At 41.8% G+C, this 25,427-nt stretch overlaps 1 protein-coding gene across 1 annotated transcript in view; it reads left to right on the plus strand.

Moving 5' to 3' along the window:
* Window positions 1–25,427, plus strand: part of LOC124144780 (phosphatidylinositol 4-phosphate 5-kinase-like protein 1) — a 34,909-nt gene that overhangs the window by 1,199 nt on the left and 8,283 nt on the right. Inside the window, exons 2-5 of the mRNA XM_046514333.2 lie at window positions 4,554–4,831; window positions 18,202–18,267; window positions 21,221–21,378; window positions 21,595–21,663. Of these exons, the coding sequence (XP_046370289.1) occupies window positions 4,607–4,831; window positions 18,202–18,267; window positions 21,221–21,378; window positions 21,595–21,663 (518 nt within the window). The 5' untranslated portion in view covers window positions 4,554–4,606. The remainder of the gene's footprint in view (window positions 1–4,553; window positions 4,832–18,201; window positions 18,268–21,220; window positions 21,379–21,594; window positions 21,664–25,427) is intronic.

Here is a 25,427-nt window from a genome sequence, read left to right on the forward strand (position 1 = left end):
GACACCTGATTTAGCTTTATCAGTCAGCATTGAATTGCTTTAAAATAAACCTGTATTTGACAGCAGCCAGGCTGACTTGAATGTCGACAGTTCTTTTCACTCTATTTGCTTCATTTTGACTGTGCCTGTGTATGCTGTGTGTTGCCCATATCAATAGGTTCCACTGTTGCTGACACTGGCATGGGTTTTTTCAAGACAGTAAATAGCTAATCAGAATAAGATAGCTAGATTCTTGAACAAGTAGAGTAGTGTCGGTATGATCGAACAATTGACATGTGTAATTCTTTGCCTACATCAATGCAATACTGCATAGATTAGTCATCATTGTCAGTAATATATTCAACTTAACATGCTTAAGATGCATTAGTCACTTAGTGTACAAACTTGAATTAATTATGCAGATAAAGGACAATTAAGTAAATAAAAACCTTTCACACATTGTATCATTGTCTGAGTGTGATGTTTGTGTAACTTCAACATGTTTAATTCTATATGCACAAATTTTCACTCATGGCACTGTCATATCTCGTATGATGTATTTAATTGATGGTCGTGCAAACATTTTGACTCATTTCAATGTTAGTCAGTTTTTTCTTCATTTATCAAATCAGTGCTCTCAAACATTGTTACATATATGAAGTTTACAATTAGGTTTATTCACATGATTTTTAGTGTAGTAGACGTGAACCATGAGACATGTTTGAAGGGTCATAAATAACTAATGTCATGAGTGGACATTCTCCACTGCATTTGTGTTCAAATGTTTTATTTATGGTGGAAATTGCTTCCTGGCTGGACGTATTAAACATTTGTCCAATCGATTTTTCACTCTCTCAGAATGAGATTAATTGTGTTGTGCTCATTTGTCATCTTCCCGGGGCAAGGGAGTTAACTGACTTTTATAGTCCAATTTCCACCCTTGCGGAACAAGGCTGGAATTTCTGGGCTCGAACGTAGCGCCACCAGTGGTTAATATGAGTTATTACTTGCCCGTGAAGAGATCACCCGTTTAATAAACATACAGCTTTATTACACATTGTGTAATACCAAAACGCGTGCTTATGTGCCCTCGGAACACGTTTCACGAACAAATATTGAAAGCTCTAAACATCCCTTGGCTTATTCAACGACATTGCGTGTGGAGTTGATAGATCACTGAGAGGAGCTTATGCACACTCGATGACCCCAGCAACCTTGTTGCTAGGCTGACGTCACATGGCATTGTTTCGCCGATGGATCTTGCATCAAAATTCCACAAATTACGTCATCGGGTATTGTGACGTTATTGAAAACTTTGAGGTGCAAGGCCCGTTCCACAAGGCGATCGTATTGTAGCCCAACGACAGTCGTTGGTCTAAGTTAAAGTATGTGAGATGCGAAAGTCTTAGCCCTACGATAATTTTGTGAATTCTAAAGGTAGACCCGTTGTATGGTATGAAATTCATACGTTTCAACTTTTGACGTGTTTGAAGTATTATTCTGTTAAACTCAATTGGACTATGTCGTGGATCATGTAGGTGTCAGCCTATTCATACTCAACAGTATAATTCAAAAAAAGTTATAAATTGCAAGTAATAAATAAAATACTGAACTCGCTCCCGTGTAAAACCAATTTTATGAAACTCGTGAATAGTTGTATCTGACTCGCTTTCGCTCGTCAGATACCACAACTATTCACTCGTTTCATAAAATTGGTATTACACGGGAGCTCGTTTAGTATTCTATATTTATGTCCCTTCTAAGCCCCTCCCCAATGGGCCAATCAGATTCCACCTCTCATATCACTTGATTTGTTTAAAAAAACCCGGCAGCCCTGTCTTGATGATCTGATCGATAATCAAGATCTATATTGTTATAAAACATCACAATGTGCATCATATCACGTTGATCAAAAACATGAAAAGACGTGGAAAATATCTGTTGACAATGAGTTGGCGGTGCACATGCTTTGCAAATGCTGCAATTGACCGAAATCTGCACGACATTTCACAAACTGGAATTTGATTAGGTTATGCGATTTTGATTGGACTAAGCATAGACTTGTTAGTCCCGCCAAAATGTAACTCCATAATACCAGCCTAGTTCGGCAAGGGTGGAAACTAGACTTTTATAGTCAGTAAACGCTTTTGCCTCAGGAAGATGCTCATTTGTTTGAATACTTTATATATAGAATATCAAATGTGAAATTGAGAGATGAAATCGACTAGGGCGCTGTCATTTTAATATTACATTAATAAGTGAGGGATCAGTTTAAAATAAGGTTGGGGATATATTTTGTAGTGAACACTCAGCGCACAATTTCATGAAAATATCCCCAGAAATATTCATGATCCCCAACTTTTTAGGGTTGGCTTACATGACCAACAAGGTGCCCATTGGATGGTGGTGTGGACAATTAAAGGGAAGGCACTCCTATCAATTTCATGAATTAAGATTAGCTCCCCTTGGTTATACATCAGGTCAGGGATGTATTGCAACAGCTTGTTGACATCTGCTAGCTAACATCTTCCGGATTATACGCTTCGTAACGTAAATATGAAGTCGTTCACATGACTCCATATTTATGACTTTGCAGTCTTCCTGGTCTTGGAGATTTGGATATCATAGAAACAGTAGGTTGTTGTGACATATTCCCTGGTGACAAACATTATTTTATGGAATCTGTTTTGAAACATAGGCATTATTCCTGTTAAACATGTTGTCTGACATAACATAATACAGCTCTATATTTATTTCCTTGTAATCTTTGAAAATACAGGGCCTAGATCTATAACATACGGTAACCTATGAATAACCCTGTAAAGTAATATTTTTCTGCTATTCCGTTCTTCAAAACCTTCCAAATGGCATGCTGGTTTTTGTTGGGAATTAGTCGCAAAGAGCCAGAGTGACAAGAGACTAATTACAATTTTGATTACGAGAACAGAATGAACAATATCTTGGATATAGCTGAGGGTGCCACAGAGAGTCAGTACAACCCTCTGGGCTATGGGTGAGAGGTCAAACCCCAACGGCCTAACATATTGCTTCTGTATGTATTTAGCTAAAATTAGAACAACAAAAGGAAAATGATTGGCTGTTGATGCAAAATGGAGTGTGCCCTATGGTTAATGAATGGCTAGAGGGAGGGGAATACTTAATCCTGTAGGACTGGAACTAATCTTGTTGACACATGCTTGGGTGCTTGGAAAGAGATCACGATATCACAATAGGCGAGCTTGTATGGGGGCTAAACCTTAATAAGTCTAAATTGAAGTATTAGCTCAATGCTATTCTAATATAGGTGATGACAGGTTTACTTAAATAAAATAGTTCAAGGCAACATATTAAGCTATGTTTAATTGAATAGTATGTCTGAGGGATGGGTTCTTGTTACCTTAGGTTAGTATTTATCTATATGCTATAACTGAAACTAATATTTTGTATCTGCATTTTCCCTGGATCCTTATATATATTACTTGCTGTTCTATAATCATATGGGGGGCACAGGTGACCCAGTCTTCTAAGGAGCCGCGATTTGCTGTGCTGAGTTGTGTCCCTTGGGCAAGCCAGAAACCTATGATTGTGGGTTCGAATCCCGGTTCGCCCCGATTATGTTTCTAGGTTTGTCAGCACCATACCTGGACTCATGGGTTTCACCGAAGTGGTAAATGTCTGAGACCTGCATCACTTCGTGCTTTCTTCCCGCATTAAGCTGACACGACTCGATATAACTGGAATACTGTTAATAAAAGCGGTGTTAAACCCAACTCACTCACTCACTCACTATTATCATATGAAAATTTGTATAAATGTTACATCATGATAACTTATAAAAGCACTTACTGTGGATCTAATTATGACATGAAAACTTTGCTGAATTTCTGAATCAGGTGTTGTATTTAACAGTTTACTATAACACAGCTCTGCTATCAATTGCAAAGAACGAAAAGAACGAGGAGTGGTTTATTTCACAACAAACCTTGTTCTATCATGATGTCATATCTGGAGATTCGAGCATGCCCTCAAAAGTTAATGATGTCTTAAATTGGATGACAATATTTTTGAGAGGGAAGTGTCCAGTGAGTTTTTCCCCATAGATGCAATGCAGATGAACGCAATTAATGGCCGAATGGTAGCATCCAAAAGTTTGGAGAGATATGACAGTTGGTATTTTGAGTATATCTAGGAAATACCAGACTTAAGCCCCTGTTCTGCATGTTCATAAAATGAACTTGTCCGACATTGCCAAGGTCACATTGTATTCAGGAAGTCATCATTAATTTATTTATATATGGGTGAATATTTTTAGAGCTTGTACATATATTTAACATCCTTAAAGAGCCTGAACATGAGGCTCTAATGATATTTTTTAATTGACATATTGACTGTTAATTCTATGAATGTAAAGCCATGCAATGCATGTCATTTGTGCCCATTCTCAATTATAATAAAACATGTTTTGCATCCAGATAATCCATACTCCTGACCATGCTGACAATCCTGAATTAGGTGTTCTTGAAGCTAGCTTGCGCTGTCAGAATCTTTGAACATTCTCTTCATTCTGTCAACAGAAATAACCAACTGGTAACTCAAATGAATTGAAGTCACACAAACCTTTGGTACCATGTCGATCGAACTACATGAAATCGGGGCCTCTGCGTCCACCTCTCCCAATCAACAGCAAGCAGAGCTGAAGTCACGGTCCAGTGCCTGGCAACGTCTTCAGAAGCGACTCAAGCGTAAAGGGGTAGTTGAGGTAGACATCGATCACCATCGCTATGACATGCTCAACTGCATCCGGACCGGCATCAGACATGTGCTGCTCAACCATCCAGAACTGGGACCAAAGGTGAGACCAATTTCAACCTTTTTACCGCACCATGACCAAAACGCCAAGTGAGTAGACATGCTTATGATATGGCAAGTTGTCTGTTTGTCCATACGGTAGCCTAGTGGTGAAGAGTTTGCTCAGTACGCCTGATGTTTGGGTTCAAGTCCCACATTGGTACAATGTGTGAAGCCCATTTTTGGTGCCCGCAACCGCGATATTGTAAGATTATTGCTAAAGTGGTGTAAAACCAAACTCATTGGCTCTACTGGTCAATGACATGAAGGGATGCAATGATACTGGCTGTCACAATATGATACATATCTCCATATTCAGGTCACAATACGATACATATCTCGATATTCTGGCGACAATACGATACATGTCTCAATACTCAATGATACAAAAACAAACAGAAACAGATCACCATACTCCAGATTTTATTAAGTTTCAAGACTTCAAGCATGTCAAGATTGGACCTTTCATGATTTTGGATCAGTCAAAATTCATTTATAATAACAAGACTACTGAAATTGTAAAGCTTCAAACTTCCCTAACTTTCCTTCAAAACACTTCAAATTTCAAAACAGCAGAACACTTCAAAGTTCAAACACCAGAAAATAATCAATGTACTTTACTGTCTGAATAGTTCAACTTCAGGTTCTTTTTCAGAAAAATTGAAATGTCAACATCGTCAGGGGACAGTGATGCCCTTTGGACATATAAAAGTCAAATTGCCACATGTATGACTTAATGAGTCAAAGTATGGCATTCATTATATATGTATCTGTTCTCTGGCTGACAACTAAAGTTTGTTTCAAGGCATCAGTAGCCGTAGTGTGACTGTGGTTGGTAGTATAATAATTGGATTAAATTGCGTGCTTCAGTTCGGATTTGTTGCCTGGTATTTGCGGTGTTACGTGATCAGCGGATGATGTTTTTCGAGAAGGGGAAAATATTGAGTCCACATGCTTTAACCAAGTTAGCGCTATATTGAATTGTGCAATAGCGAGGGAACACTGTACTTAAGATTTGCGTTCGATATCGTGACGTATCGATAAATAGGCCCATGTGTATCGTATCTTGGGTCAAATATTTCAATGCATCAGAATATCGGTGTATCGTTTCACCCTTAATGTTCATGGCATTAAATGTGTTTACATCAACAATAGTTCCTTTAGAAAAAAGTTTCAGTCATGGAAGTTTTGACAAATCATTTTGGAAAGTCATCTTCTCAGAAAGCACAAGGTCTAGGAAGTCATTTGTTAATGTTATGATGGAATCCCAGTTCATCCTGATTCTGTTTTTAGGTTTGCCAGCACCATGCCCGTGGCATTTCTCCAAAGTGGTAAATGTTTGAGATTTGCATCACTTTTGGCTTTTGTCCCACTTTGAGGTTTGACGCCACTGGAATACTGTTCAAAGGGGTGTTTACCCAACTCACTCACTCACTGCACTCATGTTGTGATGAGATGCAATAACACACAGTGTTTCCAGTGGCACTTTTGACTGCCGGTGATGTGGACTGGTACCAAAGGAAACTAGCTGCCCTGACTAAAAATTACCGGTCCCATCATCGTCAGTGGTTATCTCTGTGATGTCATTATCTTGTCAACCAATCACAGATCACATATAAAAAAATCCAAATTAAAACATCGGTATCGCAGTGACTAGGATGTCTTTCATTATTGGCTGGGATTGTGCACTATTTTCAGAACTGGGATTTCCAATAGTAAAAATTGACCATGTTGACATGCCAAGTTTTGAAAGAGAGTGATTAATGTTTACAGCGATTCAAAGGATATGATCTGTATTTTTCAATTGAAATTTCCCGGACATAGGGACTGTCAACCCTCAAATTTAATGGTCCAAGTCATATTTTACCTGTCAATATCTGGTATATATCGAAGAACGGAAATACCGACAGAGGGGGACTCAGATGTGTTCATGGTGTGATGAGATTCAACTCTGTGGGACTCAGATGTGTTCATGGTATGATGTGATGCAACTCTGTGGGACTCAGATGTGTTCATGGTGTGATGAGATGCAACTCTGTGGGACTCAGATGTGTTCATGGTGTGATGAGATGCAACTCTGTGGGACTCAGATGTGTTCATGGTGTGATGAGATGCAACTCTGTGGGACTCAGATGTGTTCATGGTGTGATGAGATGCAACTCTGTGGGACTCAGATGTGTTCATGGTGTGATGAGATGCAACTCTGTGGGACTCAGATGTGTTCATGGTGTGATGAGATGCAACTCTGTGGGACTCAGATGTGTTCATGGTGTGATGTGATGCAACTCTGTGGGACTCAAATGTGTTCATGGTGTGATGTGATGCAACTCTGTGGGACTCAGATGTGTCATGTCAGGAAAAGAAAATTAGAGAAAAATATAAACTGATCCTATCTCACACTGTGCATTTCATCCTTCTTCTTCGATCCTGGGGTGAAAACGATCCTTGGGTGAAAACGATCCTTGAAGATGTAGCCAGCTTCAAAACACATCCCAGCCCAAACCATGGCTACCATCACTAACACTAACACTAACACTGACGTCCCAAGCTTACTCATTCTCTTTCTTATCGCCCTCGTGTGGAGACGTTCTTTTATTTGAGGAGAATTATGTTTTTATTTTTTTATTTCTGTGAACTCAGCTGAGTGCGTGATCATGGATAATCAGAAACCTAAAGTGTGTAATAATAGTAGACAGACTTTTTCAGTACATGACCCACACTTAGATTTCTGTGACCGTCGTGGTTGGTGTACTGACTCTAAGAGACGCAGCAAGTGCACAGATTTATGTACGGCTGACTTCACTTCATATATGGTCCGTCAGTGGCTAAGAAACCCCAAAAGACCACACTTAAAGCAGTTGTTCAAAAGCGTCTAATTTACAACCTTGAAACAGTATTCTATCATGCCAGCACTTGTCTCAGACTTAGAGGATGATGAGGCATTCAACTCCTTCCTTACAGCCGACCTATCTCGGCCCTTGTCTAACGAAACCCATTCTATTGTCGTTGTGCCTGCAATAACAACTATGATTCAATCCACTGAAGATTGTCACCAGGTTGAACACATGGATTCGTCCCAATTGACAGCTGTGCTCCCTGCATCAGAAATTCGGATAGAGGATCGGTCAAGGTGTTGTGAAGATTTAGAGGGGGGTTTCCTGGAGGTTGGTTGAGAGTCGGCATTCATCACTATCCTCGACTTAAGAAGAATGTCAAAGCTATGATCGTTTGCATCGGGATAGAGATCAGCATTCTCCCCCTTCAGTCAGTTCAGAGGATCAGAGAATCCTGGGCAAGGATTGGGATTGTCGTAGCCCTATACGATTGTCTGAAGATCGGAGACATCGTGACAGCCATGATTTGGATTGTCGTATCCCATCTCTATCTTCTTCTCAAGAGGATCAAAGACATTCGAATAGCCAGGATCAGGATTGACGTGCGTTTAACAATCATTCGAACCTAGAAGATTGTCGTAGATACGACAGTCAGGATCGGGATCGGCTCACCCCCTCCATCAACATACCCCCAGGATCGGAGAAGTTTTGACAGCCCTGGTCGGGATAGACATCCACCTTATCAGTCTTCATCCTATTTATGGCAGATGGGATGACAGTCAAGATCGGGATCAGGACTGTGCATATTATCATTCCAATGAGTATTGTATAGGGCATCACGATCGGAGGGTGGGATCAGCAGCATCGGCTTGCCTTACCTACATCATGGGATCATCGGACTCAATCCTCAGTGTTTTCTCAGTTGGATATTCCAGCTTTAGTACAAGCCATGAGTGAGTGAGATGAGTGAGGCTTGCATTAGGACAAGCCACAGACACGCTCAGATGGTGATGAGCCTAGACCGACCACACAACCTTGTGTATTGGAGGACAACACAGATCAGACTGTACACAACTCTGTAACCTATGATCAAGCCATCTCCCCTATCGACAGCCTTGACAGTGTAGATCAGGCAGATATGCTAACTTGGATTGCTGACAACTTAGGCCTTCAAAGTGATCTTATTGATGATCATCGTCGATCCTGTTTCTTAATGTCGCGTTGAAACACAGATACATTTACCTTTCCTCTGAAGTCGGTCATCTTTGACCTAAACAAAAACTTAGACACAGCTTTGATTGGGTTTGATCACTGAATTTGTGTGCTGGCAATTAGATGCCTCATTCTGGCAATGTGGCTTGAAATCCCGGATGGGACTCTAAAAAGTACTAAAATCTGTACTTTACTAAGAAAGTGTGATCCCAAATACAACATTTGTTACATTTGACCAAGCCATGGAATGGCATGGACTCCATTGCCACTTCCCATGACCTTGACAGGGTGGTAATGAACCTACTCTCACATTGCTTTGGCCACATCACCTCGATACCAGGAAAGGTATTTTGCAATCCTGTCCTTGAGAGGACCAGTTCAGCTCAAGAGGTCACCAAGGATTCGCAACTACAGATATCTGTTGATCTTCTAAGGTTACAGCGCCAACAGTTTGAAAACACAGTGAGAGACAGAAGTCGCAATTCACTCCACTGCACTCAGACTTACATGAAGCATATCAGCAAAGAAGGGTTCATTTTTAGGCAGATGACAACAGGGATAAGGCATTACAAGTCCCAACTATACCCTGGCCTGAATGGTCACTTTCAACCAGAACAGGGACAGAGGAGAATCAGAGAGGAATGCCGACTCCTCCACTAAATGACTCAGTAACAGCGTGGTCTGACTGGGACTTTCTGCCCTAGTTGTACCCTATGTCCCACACCAGTAGGTGGAAAAGTTGGACTTTTTGCAGCCAACTGGATGTTTTGGAGAGATCCTTTCTTTACAACACTCCTAAATGAGGGCTGCAGGCTCCCCTTTTAAAGATACCTTTGGGGACGATGATCCTGCTGCAAAGAGATTATGCTGCCTGTCATGTTCCCGCTCTACAAGAGTTTATCAGTACACTATTAGACAGAATCACTCACTCAATTTAGGGGACACCAACTACAAGTATATAAAGATATCGTTTCCACGGTGAAACCAAGATTCTATGTATACTGTTTGCAGCCATTGAAACAGCAGAACACCAGCATGCGTTTCCTAGAGAACAGCCAATCTAATCTGCAGACCATGAGCCTAAATCCTTTTCCTTCTTTTTCCTCTAGTTGCACCACAGCTTTTATCATCATCACTTCTGGCATAAATTTGTTGCTCTTCGATCATTATTGACAGCGTCACGCCAAATGGTTACCAGGTTCAATATCCTGCATGAGTATATTGTGAAGCCTATTTCTGGTGTCCCCCACCATGATATTGCTGGAATATTGCTAAAACCAGCATAAAACCCAACTCACTCATTTAATCATTTGCTCACTCACTATTGATAAACCAGCCATGTAACATGTTCAAACTAAAGAAACCCAACCTACCAACCCACTCTTTGGATGGGCGGAAATTGGCTATAATTGGCTATTCCATGTTTATGGATATTTGTATAATTTTGGCAGCCTTTTAAATGCAACCCTGGTTGCTGTGGTAGCAGTGCACTTGGTAACACATGTTCCATGGCTTAAGTTATGACAGCTCATGTGTTCCTACAATCAACTGAAACAGATTTGAAAGGAGAACTTCAAGCTTGTACACTGCACTGTGTTAGGCACAGATTGTATTGATTTTTTGTTTCTCCTTGATGTAATGGCATGAAACCACCAACAACTGCAAGACCCCAGCTGATGAGCTAGAAACTTGTCTACCTGGTCCACAGCCACACCAGCGATACATCAGTCTACTGTCTACCGTTTAGCATGTTTATCGTCTCTGAGTCATATTATCATAAGGACTTGTTCTCCCGTTACACAGCAGTTTAAGTGGCATCTGATGTGACATATTTTAACAATTGGCAATTACACATCTCTCCAACTTGCCCCTTGAAAACTGAATTGTTTGATAGTCATTACTTAGAAGTTGACGGATGACAAAGTAGACACAATTTATGGATAACAACTTCTGTAAAGGTGACGTTTCGGTATAGATCCTTATACCGTTGTCAAGCAAGGTCAGTCAAGGACGTTTCTTGACAACGGTATAAGGATCTATACCAAAACGTCGCCTTTAAAGTATTAAAGAAGTTGTTATCCATAAATTATCCATGTTGTTGATGTTGGAGTGTTTCATGCATCTAGTCAGATTGGGGAATTAGAATAAAGTTAACTTGTTCTCTGATGGGTAATATGTCAAAATCTTCATGCCTGGAATGGAAGGTTTCGTTAAGAATTTTATGGGCAACTTGCTGGCATGTGTATAGTAATTTGTACTAGTGTTTGTTTATTGCCTCACTCAGCAGTATTCCAGCTATGTGATGATGGCATGTAAATAATCAAATCTGGACCAGACAATCTAGTGATTGATATTGTGAGCAACGGTGCATCATTCAACCAGCTTAGGTAGATGGGGACCATTTCTAACCGGATGTTCAATGGTCGGAGTCACCATGGGGTTGTACCAGCGACTTAAATCACAAATCATTTCACTTACACTTGCACACCTCGAATATACTCATACAAACAATAAAGCTTAATTAAACAGTCAAGGTGACCTTGAACAGTGTCTTTACATTTGAAACTACAGAACCGGCTGACATAGTGTGTAATAACCTTGACTGTATTGGTGTCACCACTGCAATGTCTCTTGAAGGAGTCCCTATGGACACTATGGACATAGTGTGTAATAACCTTGACTGTATTGGTGTCACCACTGCAATGTCTCTTGAAGGAGTCCCTATGGACACTATGGACATAGTGTGTAATAACCTCGACTGTATTGGTGTCACCACTGCAATGTCTCTTGAAGGAGTCCCTATGGACACTATGGACATAGTGTGTAATAACCTTGACTGTATTGGTGTCACCACTGCAATGTCTCTTGAAGGAGTCCCTATGGACACTATGGACATAGTGTGTAATAACCTTGACTGTATTGGTGTCACCACTGCAATGTCTCTTGAAGGAGTCCCTATGGACACTATGGACATAGTGTGTAATAACCTCGACTGTATTGGTGTCACCGCTGCAATGTCTCTTGAAGGAGTCCCTATGGACACTATGGACATAGTGTGTAATAACCTCGACTGTATTGGTGTCACCACTGCAATGTCTCTTGAAGGAGTCCCTATGGACACTATGGACATAATGTGTAATAACCTTGACTGTATTGGTGTCACCACTGCAATGTCTCTTGAAGGAGTCCCTATGGACACTATGGACATAGTGTGTAATAACCTTGACTGTATTGGTGTCACCACTGCAATGTCTCTTGAAGGAGTCCCTATGGACACTATGGACATAGTGTGTAATAACCTCGACTGTATTGGTGTCACCACTGCAATGTCTCTTGAAGGAGTCCCTATGGACACTATGGACATAGTGTGTAATAACCTTGACTGTATTGGTGTCACCACTGCAATGTCTCTTGAAGGAGTCCCTATGGACACTATGGACATAGTGTGTAATAACCTCGACTGTATTGGTGTCACCACTGCAATGTCTCTTGAAGGAGTCCCTATGGACACTATGGACATAGTGTGTAATAACCTCGACTGTATTGGTGTCACCGCTGCAATGTCTCTTGAAGGAGTCCCTATGGACACTATGGACATAGTGTGTAATAACCTCGACTGTATTGGTGTCACCACTGCAATGTCTCTTGAAGGAGTCCCTATGGACACTATGGACATAATGTGTAATAACCTTGACTGTATTGGTGTCACCACTGCAATGTCTCTTGAAGGAGTCCCTATGGACACTATGGACATAGTGTGTAATAACCTTGACTGTATTGGTGTCACCGCTGCAATGTCTCTTGAAGGAGTCCCTATGGACACTATGGACATAGTGTGTAATAACCTCGACTGTATTGGTGTCACCACTGCAATGTCTCTTGAAGGAGTCCCTATGGACACTATGGACATAATGTGTAATAACCTTGACTGTATTGGTGTCACCACTGCAATGTCTCTTGAAGGAGTCCCTATGGACACTATGGACATAGTGTGTAATAACCTTGACTGTATTGGTGTCACCACTGCAATGTCTCTTGAAGGAGTCCCTATGGACACTATGGACATAGTGTGTAATAACCTCGACTGTATTGGTGTCACCACTGCAATGTCTCTTGAAGGAGTCCCTATGGACACTATGGACATAGTGTGTAATAACCTTGACTGTATTGGTGTCACCACTGCAATGTCTCTTGAAGGAGTCCCTATGGACACTATGGACATAGTGTGTAATAACCTCGACTGTATTGGTGTCACCACTGCAATGTCTCTTGAAGGAGTCCCTATGGACACTATGGACATAGTGTGTAATAACCTCGACTGTATTGGTGTCACCGCTGCAATGTCTCTTGAAGGAGTCCCTATGGACACTATGGACATAGTGTGTAATAACCTCGACTGTATTGGTGTCACCACTGCAATGTCTCTTGAAGGAGTCCCTATGGACACTATGGACATAATGTGTAATAACCTTGACTGTATTGGTGTCACCACTGCAATGTCTCTTGAAGGAGTCCCTATGGACACTATGGACATAGTGTGTAATAACCTCGACTGTATTGGTGTCACCACTGCAATGTCTCTTGAAGGAGTCCCTATGGACACTATGGACATAGTGTGTAATAACCTCGACTGTATTGGTGTCACCACTGCAATGTCTCTTGAAGGAGTCCCTATGGACACTATGGACATAGTGTGTAATAACCTCGACTGTATTGGTGTCACCACTGCAATGTCTCTTGAAGGAGTCCCTATGGACACTATGGACATAGTGTGTAATAACCTTGACTGTATTGGTGTCACCACTGCAATGTCTCTTGAAGGAGTCCCTATTGACACTATGGACATAGTGTGTAATAACCTCGACTGTATTGGTGTCACCACTGCAATGTCTCTTGAAGGAGTCCCTATGGACACTATGGACATAATGTGTAATAACCTCGACTGTATTGGTGTCACCACTGCAATGTCTCTTGAAGGAGTCCCCATGGACACTATGGACATAGTGTGTAATAACCTCGACTGTATTGGTGTCACCACTGCAATGTCTCTTGAAGGAGTCCTGCGCTGCTTGCAGCCAGGAGGCTCATTTAGCAGTCGGTGTATCAAGTGACGGAAAGTTGACACAAGAGCGCCGTTATTATGCATGATCTATATTTATGATATTCAGTCTTAATGATGGAGCTGCTGTATTCTGGATATGAATGGACTATTTATCATATTGTCTATATGGTAATGCTACATTGTGATAGGTTGCAGTATGGTAATGTCATGAGTGGTTTATGATGGGGAATTATGTCACCTCATGCTGGTTGTGCATTAGCTTGCGGAGTGTGCTGCCGGGGGTGGTGCGGGGGTGGTGATTTGGCTGACGGGGTGGGAGTTGTGTTGTAAGGAGCTGCACACTACCCTGCCTAAGTAAGACACTGATAGTGCTCAATGACCAGTAATTGTTGCACAAATACCATGAATACATGTACTATTTTTAGCTTCACTGCTACTCCAGTGCGTGGCTTTCTTATCAAATAAACTGTTTAACATTTCTCCCACATTTCACAAATCTTCCAAAAGGAAAGGATCGAATTTGAATATTTTCTTTGTGTCATTTGTAACTGAAATGCTGTTCAAAGTGGTGTTAGACCATATCAGGACCAATAAAGAGAGATACAAGATTTGGGACCTGATTTGTGGTGCATGCAATGTTAAAATACCTGTGAAATATTGATTTTTCCCAATTAATATAAGTTCCTAGATTGATCCTTGCCTATATAGCATTATAGCTAAAATTGATTTTTATTCGTTAACAAATTCTATCCATTTTCGCTATAATAACGGTAACGCTATTCTTCAGGGCATTATCATTTGCAGAAGCCCGAGGCCTTCCATTAACTGCCCGACTAAGAACGTTTTTGGCAGATATTTTATATATATATATATACACATACTGCTAAATACTATTTATGAATACTGACTATGCACTAAGGCCTGTTATTTCTCATCTTCTATGACAATCATCATCAACTGTTTGTTATAAGGAATAAGTTTGCTGCTATACTATAGAAAGCCATCCAGAGCTCCAGATAACTTTTTGAGTAATTGAGTTTTTACTCTTGGGTTTCTATTTTAATTGGGTTAACATTTGTCATCGGGTAACCAATATTTTTACACTCATCTATTCATCACTCTATTCGGTCCTCAAATAAGTGAACATATTAAGATTTAAAAAAACATGAAATAATGTTTTAGATTTATAAAGCTGTTCTAAATTTATATAGGCTTGACTTGGAAAGTAAATAAGCTCATAATTGTGTTTTGGAAATTAGCTCTGTTGTACACATGCTGAAAAAGCTTCATAGAGTATTTACTAGTGCTGTTTTTATACACAGATAGTTGAAAGTAATTGGGTTTTGAAATATTTGGGGAGTATTTTACGCAAAATACGCAGCTTATCTGTTGCTCTGGCTATCCACTGTAGTGGTCCTACTGTAAATGGTCTCAGCCGTGTAGATTTATCGGCAGGATTATGCTGGAGGTAGATAAGCGAGACACCTGTTGCTAGTGTACACTGAAACTGGCACGGTAGCTGGGTAAACTAGTAACCTACTTGTCAGCTTATATGTCAGAATTTATGTAAGTTCAATAAATCATTAGTTTTAGATAGCTTGATGTTTTGTGATTATCATTTATATGCCTGCATAGATAAGGCTGATTAGTAAGCTGAATCAAAAGAATCTGTGATACATTGAATAACAAGATAAACGATGTAATATATATATGTAGATGACACATCATGATATAATAACCATTATTATATATCATATAATATTATCAAGATCATGTGTCAGTGGTTCTCACATTTGCAGCGTATTTCCTGTCTATGGTATAATTCTTCAGCATGTTAAGTACTGTAAGGTAAGGACCACCAGAAACTAGAAATATTGGGCCAGTCCTGATGTCTGAAACACAGTTTGCAAAAATGAGATTAAACACACACCTTTTGACCAATATTTTCACATACTAGCTGACCTTTGCAATCGAAGGAAGAGGTGTATTATGACCACTTTTATACATCCATGTTCAACATACATGTACCATCTGCACCGGGGGGGGGGGGGGGGGGGGGGGGGGGGGCACGGGTGGCCCAGTCGTCTAAGGCGCCGCGATTCGCTGTGCAGAGTTGCGTCCCTTGGACCTATGATTGTTGGTTCGAAACCTGGTTCGCCCGATTATGTTTCTAGGTTTGTCAGTACCATACCCGTGCTCGTGGGTTTCACCAAAGTGGTAAACGTCTGAGACCTGCATCACTTCAGGCTTTCTTCCCACATTAAGCTGACACGCCGTGATATAACTAGAATACTGTTAAAAGTGGCGTAAAACCCAACTCACTCACTCACTGCACCAGGGGGGTTCAAATCAGGGATCCAGGAATTAGTCTGTGCGCCGGACTAAAAATATTTTCGGATCCCTGGTTCAAATAACGCAATTTCCTACTTAAACATTCTACTTGGCCGGCCTGATTTTCAACTTAACCTGCTATATCAGAGAAAAGAAGGCGTTTATAATTTTAGCAGCAAAACTTCATTAACTAAAGCATCAGGTCCTGGGTGTTGTGCAGAAAAGAAAAATAACAAGCCAAGTACTTTATATGCCGTTGAAAAACACACAATGCATCTTCTAAATTTCTATGTTCAAACCACCGATTTCCGTACTTGCCCAAGGGCAACTAAAGTATATTTCCCACGTGCCCGGCACTTTATTTTCACAGGTCGGCAAGTCAAGCACACTAGCTGAACAACCTGAAAATACCTGATTGATTGTCACCCTTACCACGCTTGATCTGCTCCCCAGGATGAACCAGTCCCACACTTTTAGTATTTGTAAACATGGAAGCTGATAAACAGGCAATGTTAACATGACTCAGAAGGAAATTCAGTAGTGATTTGCAGTAAACACATGTGTTTTTTATGTGGTAAATCTACACTGACTGTCAACATAAATACAGTAGTAAGTGCTGAAGTTTCCTACCAGACAGTCGGTCAGTTTGGAATAAAGCAGAAATGTCACCAGTGACACGATAGAGGACAGGCTACCCCTAAATCGGACATGTTGTCTCAGAAACTGCAATGAAAACAAGGATGACATTTGGCGTTGTGACAAGTTAATATTCTCATTTAAGAGGAAATATTTGGTTTGACAAACAATTTTTCTTCTGGGGTGGGGCAGGGTGGTGGAGGAGGACTCAACATAAGTTATGTGAGGACATCCATCATGTTCAGTGAAACGTTGATGTAGCTCAGCCATTTTAATGTAGGTATCATCATGAAATTTGATGTGCAGTGAGCATGTGGTATGTAGAATATCATGTATCTTAAACATATGTTATTCCCCATTCCACTTCATTTTCTTGTGGGGGCGGTCGGGTAGCCTTGTGGTTAAAGCGTTCGCCTGTCACGCCGAAGACCCGGGTTCGATTCCCGACATGGGTACAATGTGTGAAGCCCATTTGTGGTGTTCCCCGCCGTGATATTGCTGGAATATTGCTAAAAACGGCGTAAAAACATACTCACTCACTCACTCACTCATTTTCTTGTGGTGCTGCATTGCTTATCACGTCTGAAACTACAAGGCCATTTTAGCTGAAACTGTATGAATGAGCCCTGGTATGTTGCTTCTGAAAAACTGCTCCCATTATTCTGATTTAGATTTTAGACATGGCTGTCATTATATCTTTGAAACCAGGTGAGCTACAGAGCATGGTGTATCTATTTTTTGTGTTTCCAAGGGAACAAGTTAAAATTAGGGTGATTTTTAGGGAATTATATTTTTTCTCCAATACTCTGAATCCAACTGTAAACTTTATAACAAAACAGCTGCAATGTTTCAAATACAGTCAATAATGATAATAACATTTATAATAAGAATAAGAATAAGAATAATATATTATAATAGTTGTAATGATGATAGTATAATATGGTAAGGGGGTGGAACATTGTTAGCCCAACAATCTAACATGATCTAATGTGCTGCAATTTGCCATACAGATTTGCATCATTTAGCCAGCCAGGATCTATTGGTAACGGTTCGACATCCAAATTTGTGTATGACTCATAACCCTTTCCTTGGCTGAACCCGGCAGCTACACTAAAACATCTTTCTGTCTGTCTGCCCTCATGAACATGATGAAGATGTCACACACTGATTTAACTGAAATAGTCTTTATTATGGGGATGAACCCAGTTTACTCACTACATAGCATGCCAAGTCAATGTTTTCAGTAAACATTTCATGCTTTGCTGGACTAATGCCTAAATGTTGTGTTTCTGTGTTGAGGAGAGTCTGGAGGCTGAGGACTACAAGCATGTGTTGGAGAAGAAGGTGGAGGGCCCAGACGGACAGGTCAGTGCTTGACACACAACACTCAAACATCTCCCAGATCTCCCAGAACTGCCGTCATCACTACTCCACAGCCATGAATATGTTACAGTAACTGTGTGAAAGTGCTTGACACACACTACCCAAACATCTCCCAGAACTGCCGTCATCACTACTCCACAGCCATGAATATGTTACAGTCACTGTGTGAAAGTGCTTGACACACACTACCCAAACATCTCCCAGAACTGCCGTCATCACTACTCCACAGCCATGAATATGTTACAGTAACTGTGTGAAAGTGCTTGACACACACTACCCAAACATCTCCCAGAACTGCCGTCATCACTACTCCACAGCCATGAATATGTTACAGTAACTGTGTGAAAGTGCTTGACACACACTACCCAAACATCTCCCAGAACTGCCGTCATCACTACTCCACAGCCATGAATATGTTACAGTAACTGTGTGAAAGTGCTTGACACACACTACCCAAACATCTCCCAGAACTGCCATCATCACTACTCCACAGCCATGAATATGTTACAGTCACTGTGTGAAAGTGCTTGACACACACTACCCAAACATCTCCCAGAACTGCCGTCATCACTACTCCACAGCCATGAATATGTTACAGTCACTGTGTGAAAGTGCTTGACACACACTACTCAAACATCTCCCAGAACTGCCGTCCATCACTACTCCACAGCCATGAATATGTTACAGTCACTGTGTGAACTGACTGAAATTTTCCTCTGGCAATTTACAAAATTCCAAAATATTTTACAGTTATTTTCCTGTCAGATTGACTTAAAGTTATTAAGAAGTACAAAATGGCTTAGAGCATCACAATAGACTAATTCTGATCGGATTAGAAGCCAAAATTAAAAAATAAATATGCATTGACTTCTTTCTTTCATTCCTATCATTTTCAGTCACTGGGTGATGACATGGAGCATGAACATATTTGGAATTTGTTATCATCACATAATAAATGGAAGAATAATTCTAAAATGACTTAAAATTTTGGTGTTTTGTAAATTGCCTAAGTGAAAATTTAAGTCATTTTACATATTTACTGATTTCATACATTGACTGTAACATATAGACAACAGTGGAATATTTCTGAGTGTGTTGTTAAACGACAACAACACAAATCTCTGTTCCTCTGTGGCCACTGCATGTATTCTGGCCACACAGTACTCAAGTATCATACAAACAGGCTTTTGTACACTGTTTTCAAGCCTGTGAGGCGTGAAGTATTGATCCTGTCAAATAGCTGGTATATTGCTAAGTGCAGTGTAAAACAACAGCAAATGTATCAATTACACCAGTACTCAACTTGGCTGTTTCCAACACAAATGGAACGCGTCGAAGCATAATGACGTCCTTCCACCGTTTTAACACTCAGGAAACATCTTTTCCGGGGAAAATGTTCAATTATTACTGTCTTCTCATTTGATTTTATGTCGATGGTTCGCTGAGACTTTTGAATGTGGATCTATACTAACTCGCTTTCAGACAGTTCATTTTGATAGGTTGTTGATTTCAAGCTAATAGGCAAGAGACATTGTGATCCAAGAGATTGAGCTGGGAATTCATTTCTGAAATGAAGCTTTGGTGGAGAATGGGCCCAGGGTATATATCAGAATAGACTGGAGATATAGGGGTGAATGGCCCAGGTAATATATCAGAATAGACTGGAAATATAGGGGTGAATGGCCGGGGTAATATATCGGAATAGACTGGAAATATAGGGGTGAATGGCCGGGGTAATATATCAGAATAGACTGGAGATATAGGGGTGAATGGCCGGGGTAATATATCAGAATAGACTGGAGATATAGGGGTGAATGGCCGGGGTAATATATCAGAATAGACTGGAGATATAGGGGTGAATGGCTGGGGTAATATATCAGAATAGACTGGAAATATAGGGGTGAATGGCCCAGATGATATATCAGATTAGACTGGAGATATAGGGGTGAATGGCCCAGATAATATATCAGATTAGACTGGAGACATGGTGGAGAATGGCCTGGGTATATATCAGAATAGCCTGGAGATATAGGGGTGAATGGCCCAGATAATATATCAGATTAGACTGGAGACATGGTGGAGAATGGCCTGGGTATATATATCAGAATAGACTGGAGACATGGTGGAGAATGGCCAGGGTATATATCAGAATAGACTGGAGATATAGGGGTGAATGGCCCAGATAATATATCAGATTAGACTGGAGACATGGTGGAGAATGGCCTGGGTATATATCAGAATAGACTGGAAATATGCTGGAGAATGGGCCAGGGTATATATCAGAATAGCCTGGAGATATGGTGGAGAATGGCCCAGGGTAGATATATCAGAATAGACTGGAGATATAGGGGTGAATGGCCTTGGTATATATGAGAATAGACTGGAGATATGGTGGAGAATGGCCAGGGTATATATATATCAGAATAGACTGGAGATATAGGGGTGAATGGCCTTGGTATATATGAGAATAGACTGGAGATATGGTGGAGAATGGCCAGGGTATATATATCAGAATAGACTGGAGATATAGGGGTGAATGGCCTTGGTATATATAAGAAATAGACTGGAGATATGGTGGAGAATGGCCCAGGGTAGATATATCAGAATAGACTGGAGATATAGGGGTGAATGGCCTTGGTATATATGAGAATAGACTGGAGATATGGTGGAGAATGGCCAGGGTATATATATCAGATTAGACTGGAGATATGATGGAGAAAGGCCAGGGTATATATATGAGAATAGACTGGCGATATGGTGGAGAAAGGCCAGGGTATATATCAGAAGAGACTGAAGATTTATAATACTGGATAAATATGGGTAAATGTTAAATAGATGAGTAATATCAAAATATGGGCAGGTAGAATTCAGTTGTGACAAATTATGGTGAGTTTTTCATGGCAAACCAGTAATTTGTTTCTACTCTCCTCAACAGGTATTTGTGTTTGCCAGTTACGCCAGCTCAGCATTTGCAGCTATCCGCCGCGCCATCGGTCTGCGACAAGACTTCTACCTGGAGTCTGTTGCTCCGGCCAAACTGCCATATCTGGAGTTTGTCAGCAACTCCAAGAGTGGACAGGACTTCTTCCTCAGGTGGGCAGGAAATGCGTGCATTTAGAAACCTATGTTTTTCCTTGCTCACCTGGCAAATGAATAAACAGTAAAAAGAACATTATAATATCTAATTTCTCAATTTCATTTTACTGAATAAGCAGATCTCTGAACGCTGGTCAAGTGTGTAGCTAACTTTTCCAGCCTGTTATATAACCATATACCGCTGAAATATATGTCTAACTTTTATCTCCACAGCAATGATCAGCAGTACTTACTGAAGACTGATCGAAAATATTGCATCGACTTCTTCCTGTCCACATTGGGGTAAGTCTCCTCAGTGCATTCTGTCACAACTACTTCTTCCTGTCCACATTGGGGTACGTCTCCTCAGTGCATTCTGTCACAACAACCTCTTCCTGTCCACATTGGGGTAAGTCTCCTCAGTGCATTCTGTCACAACTACTTCTTCCTGTCTACATTGGGGTTAATCTCCTCAGTGCATTCTGTCACAACAACCTCTTCCTGTCCACATTGGGGTAAGTCTCCTCAGTGCTTTCTGTCACAACTACTTCTTCCTGTCCACATTGGGGTACAACTCCTCAGTGCATTCTGTCACAACTACCTCTTCCTGTCCACATTGGGGTACCATTCCTCAGTGCATTCTGTCACAACTACTTCTTCCTGTCCACATTGGGGTAAGTCTCCTCAGTGCATTCTGTCACAACAACCTCTTCCTGTCCACATTGGGGTAAGTCTCCTCAGTGCATTCTGTCACAACAACCTCTTCCTGTCCACATTGGGGTAAGTCTCCTCAGTGCATTCTGTCACAACTACCTCTTCCTGTCCACATTGGGGTAAGTCTCCTCAGTGCCTTCTGTCACAACAACCTCTTCCTGTCCACATTGGGGTAAGTCTCCTCAGTGCATTCTGTCACAACAACCTCTTCCTGTCCACATTGGGGTAAGTCTCCTCAGTGCATTCTGTCACAACTACTTCTTCCTGTCCACATTGGGGTAAGTCTCCTCAGTGCATTCTGTCACAACAACCACTTCCTGTCCACATTGGGGTAAGTCTCCTCAGTGCCTTCTGTCACAACAACCTCTTCCTGTCCACATTGGGGTAAGTCTCCTCAGTGCATTCTGTCACAACAACCACTTCCTGTCCTCATTGGGGTAAGTCTCCTCAGTGCCTTCTGTCACAACAACCTCTTCCTGTCCACTTTGGGGTAAGTCTCCTCAGTGCATTCTGTCACAACTACTTCTTCCTGTCCACATTGGGGTTCAACTCCTCAGTGCATTCTGTCACAACTACCTCTTCCTGTCCACATTGGGGTACCATTCCTCAGTGCATTCTGTCACAACTACCTCTTCCTGTCCACATTGGGGTACCATTCCTCAGTGCATTCTGTCACAACTACCTCTTCCTGTCCACATTGGGGTAAGTCTCCTCAGTGCATTCTGTCAAAACAACCTCTTCCTGTCCACATTGGGGTAAGTCTCCTCAGTGCCTTCTGTCACAACCACTTCTTCCTGTCCACATTGGGGTACCATTCCTCAGTGCATTCTGTCACAACAACCTCTTCCTGTCCACATTCGGGTACAACTCCTCAGTGCATTCTGTCACAACAACCTCTTCCTGTCCACATTGGGGTAAGTCTCCTCAGTGCATTCTGTCACAACTACCTCTTCCTGTCCACATTGGGGTAAGTCTCCTCAGTGCATTCTGTCACAACTACCTCTTCCTGTCCACATTGGGGTACCATTCCTCAGTGCATTCTGTCACAACTACTTCTTCCTGTCCACATTGGGGTAAGTCTCCTCAGTGCATTCTGTCACAACTACCTCTTCCTGTCCACATTGGGGTAAGTCTCCTCAGTGCATTCTGTCACAACTACCTCTGCCTGTCCACATTGGGGTACGTCTCCTCAGTGCATTCTGTCACAACTACCTCTTCCTGTCCACATTGGGGTAAGTCTCCTCAGTGCATTCTGTCACAACTACTTCTTCCTGTCCACATTGGGGTTCAACTCCTCAGTGCATTCTGTCACAACTACCTCTTCCTGTCCACATTGGGGTACCATTCCTCAGTGCATTCTGTCACAACTACCTCTTCCTGTCCACATTGGGGTACCATTCCTCAGTGCATTCTGTCACAACTACCTCTTCCTGTCCACATTGGGGTAAGTCTCCTCAGTGCATTCTGTCACAACAACCTCTTCCTGTCCACATTGGGGTAAGTCTCCTCAGTGCCTTCTGTCACAACCACTTCTTCCTGTCCACATTGGGGTACCATTCCTCAGTGCATTCTGTCACAACAACCTCTTCCTGTCCACATTCGGGTACAACTCCTCAGTGCATTCTGTCACAACAACCTCTTCCTGTCCACATTGGGGTACCATTCCTCAGTGCATTCTGTCACAACTACTTCTTCCTGTCCACATTGGGGTAAGTCTCCTCAGTGCATTCTGTCACAACTACCTCTTCCTGTCCACATTGGGGTAAGTCTCCTCAGTGCATTCTGTCACAACTACCTCTGCCTGTCCACATTGGGGTACGTCTCCTCAGTGCATTCTGTCACAACTACCTCTTCCTGTCCACATTGGGGTAAGTCTCCTCAGTGCATTCTGTCACAACTACTTCTTCCTGTCCACATTGGGGTAAGTCTCCTCAGTGCATTCTGTCACAACTACCTCTTCCTGTCCACATTGGGGTAAGTCTCCTCAGTGCATTCTGTCACAACAACCTCTTCCTGTCCACATTGGGGTAAGTCTCCTCAGTGCATTCTGTCACAACTACCTCTTCCTGTCCACATTGGGGTACCATTCCTCAGTGCATTCTGTCACAACTACTTCTTCCTGTCCACATTGGGGTAAGTCTCCTCAGTGCATTCTGTCACAACAACCTCTTCCTGTCCACATTGGGGTAAGTCTCCTCAGTGCATTCTGTCACAACAACCTCTTCCTGTCCACATTGGGGTAAGTCTCCTCAGTGCATTCTGTCACAACTACCTCTTCCTGTCCACATTGGGGTAAGTCTCCTCAGTGCCTTCTGTCACAACAACCTCTTCCTGTCCACATTGGGGTAAGTCTCCTCAGTGCATTCTGTCACAACTACCTCTTCCTGTCCACATTGGGGTAAGTCTCCTCAGTGCATTCTGTCACAACTACTTCTTCCTGTCCACATTGGGGTAAGTCTCCTCAGTGCATTCTGTCACAACAACCACTTCCTGTCCACATTGGGGTAAGTCTCCTCAGTGCCTTCTGTCACAACAACCTCTTCCTGTCCACATTGGGGTAAGTCTCCTCAGTGCATTCTGTCACAACAACCACTTCCTGTCCACATTGGGGTAAGTCTCCTCAGTGCCTTCTGTCACAACAACCTCTTCCTGTCCACTTTGGGGTAAGTCTCCTCAGTGCATTCTGTCACAACTACTTCTTCCTGTCCACATTGGGGTTCAACTCCTCAGTGCATTCTGTCACAACTACCTCTTCCTGTCCACATTGGGGTACCATTCCTCAGTGCATTCTGTCACAACTACCTCTTCCTGTCCACATTGGGGTACCATTCCTCAGTGCATTCTGTCACAACTACCTCTTCCTGTCCACATTGGGGTAAGTCTCCTCAGTGCATTCTGTCAAAACAACCTCTTCCTGTCCACATTGGGGTAAGTCTCCTCAGTGCCTTCTGTCACAACCACTTCTTCCTGTCCACATTGGGGTACCATTCCTCAGTGCATTCTGTCACAACAACCTCTTCCTGTCCACATTCGGGTACAACTCCTCAGTGCATTCTGTCACAACAACCTCTTCCTGTCCACATTGGGGTAAGTCTCCTCAGTGCATTCTGTCACAACTACCTCTTCCTGTCCACATTGGGGTAAGTCTCCTCAGTGCATTCTGTCACAACTACCTCTTCCTGTCCACATTGGGGTACCATTCCTCAGTGCATTCTGTCACAACTACTTCTTCCTGTCCACATTGGGGTAAGTCTCCTCAGTGCATTCTGTCACAACTACCTCTTCCTGTCCACATTGGGGTAAGTCTCCTCAGTGCATTCTGTCACAACTACCTCTGCCTGTCCACATTGGGG

Source organism: Haliotis rufescens, unplaced genomic scaffold (genome assembly GCF_023055435.1).
Source record: "Haliotis rufescens isolate VD_foot unplaced genomic scaffold, xgHalRufe1.0.p SCAF_8, whole genome shotgun sequence".
In the NCBI taxonomy this organism is placed as follows: domain Eukaryota; kingdom Metazoa; phylum Mollusca; class Gastropoda; order Lepetellida; family Haliotidae; genus Haliotis; species Haliotis rufescens.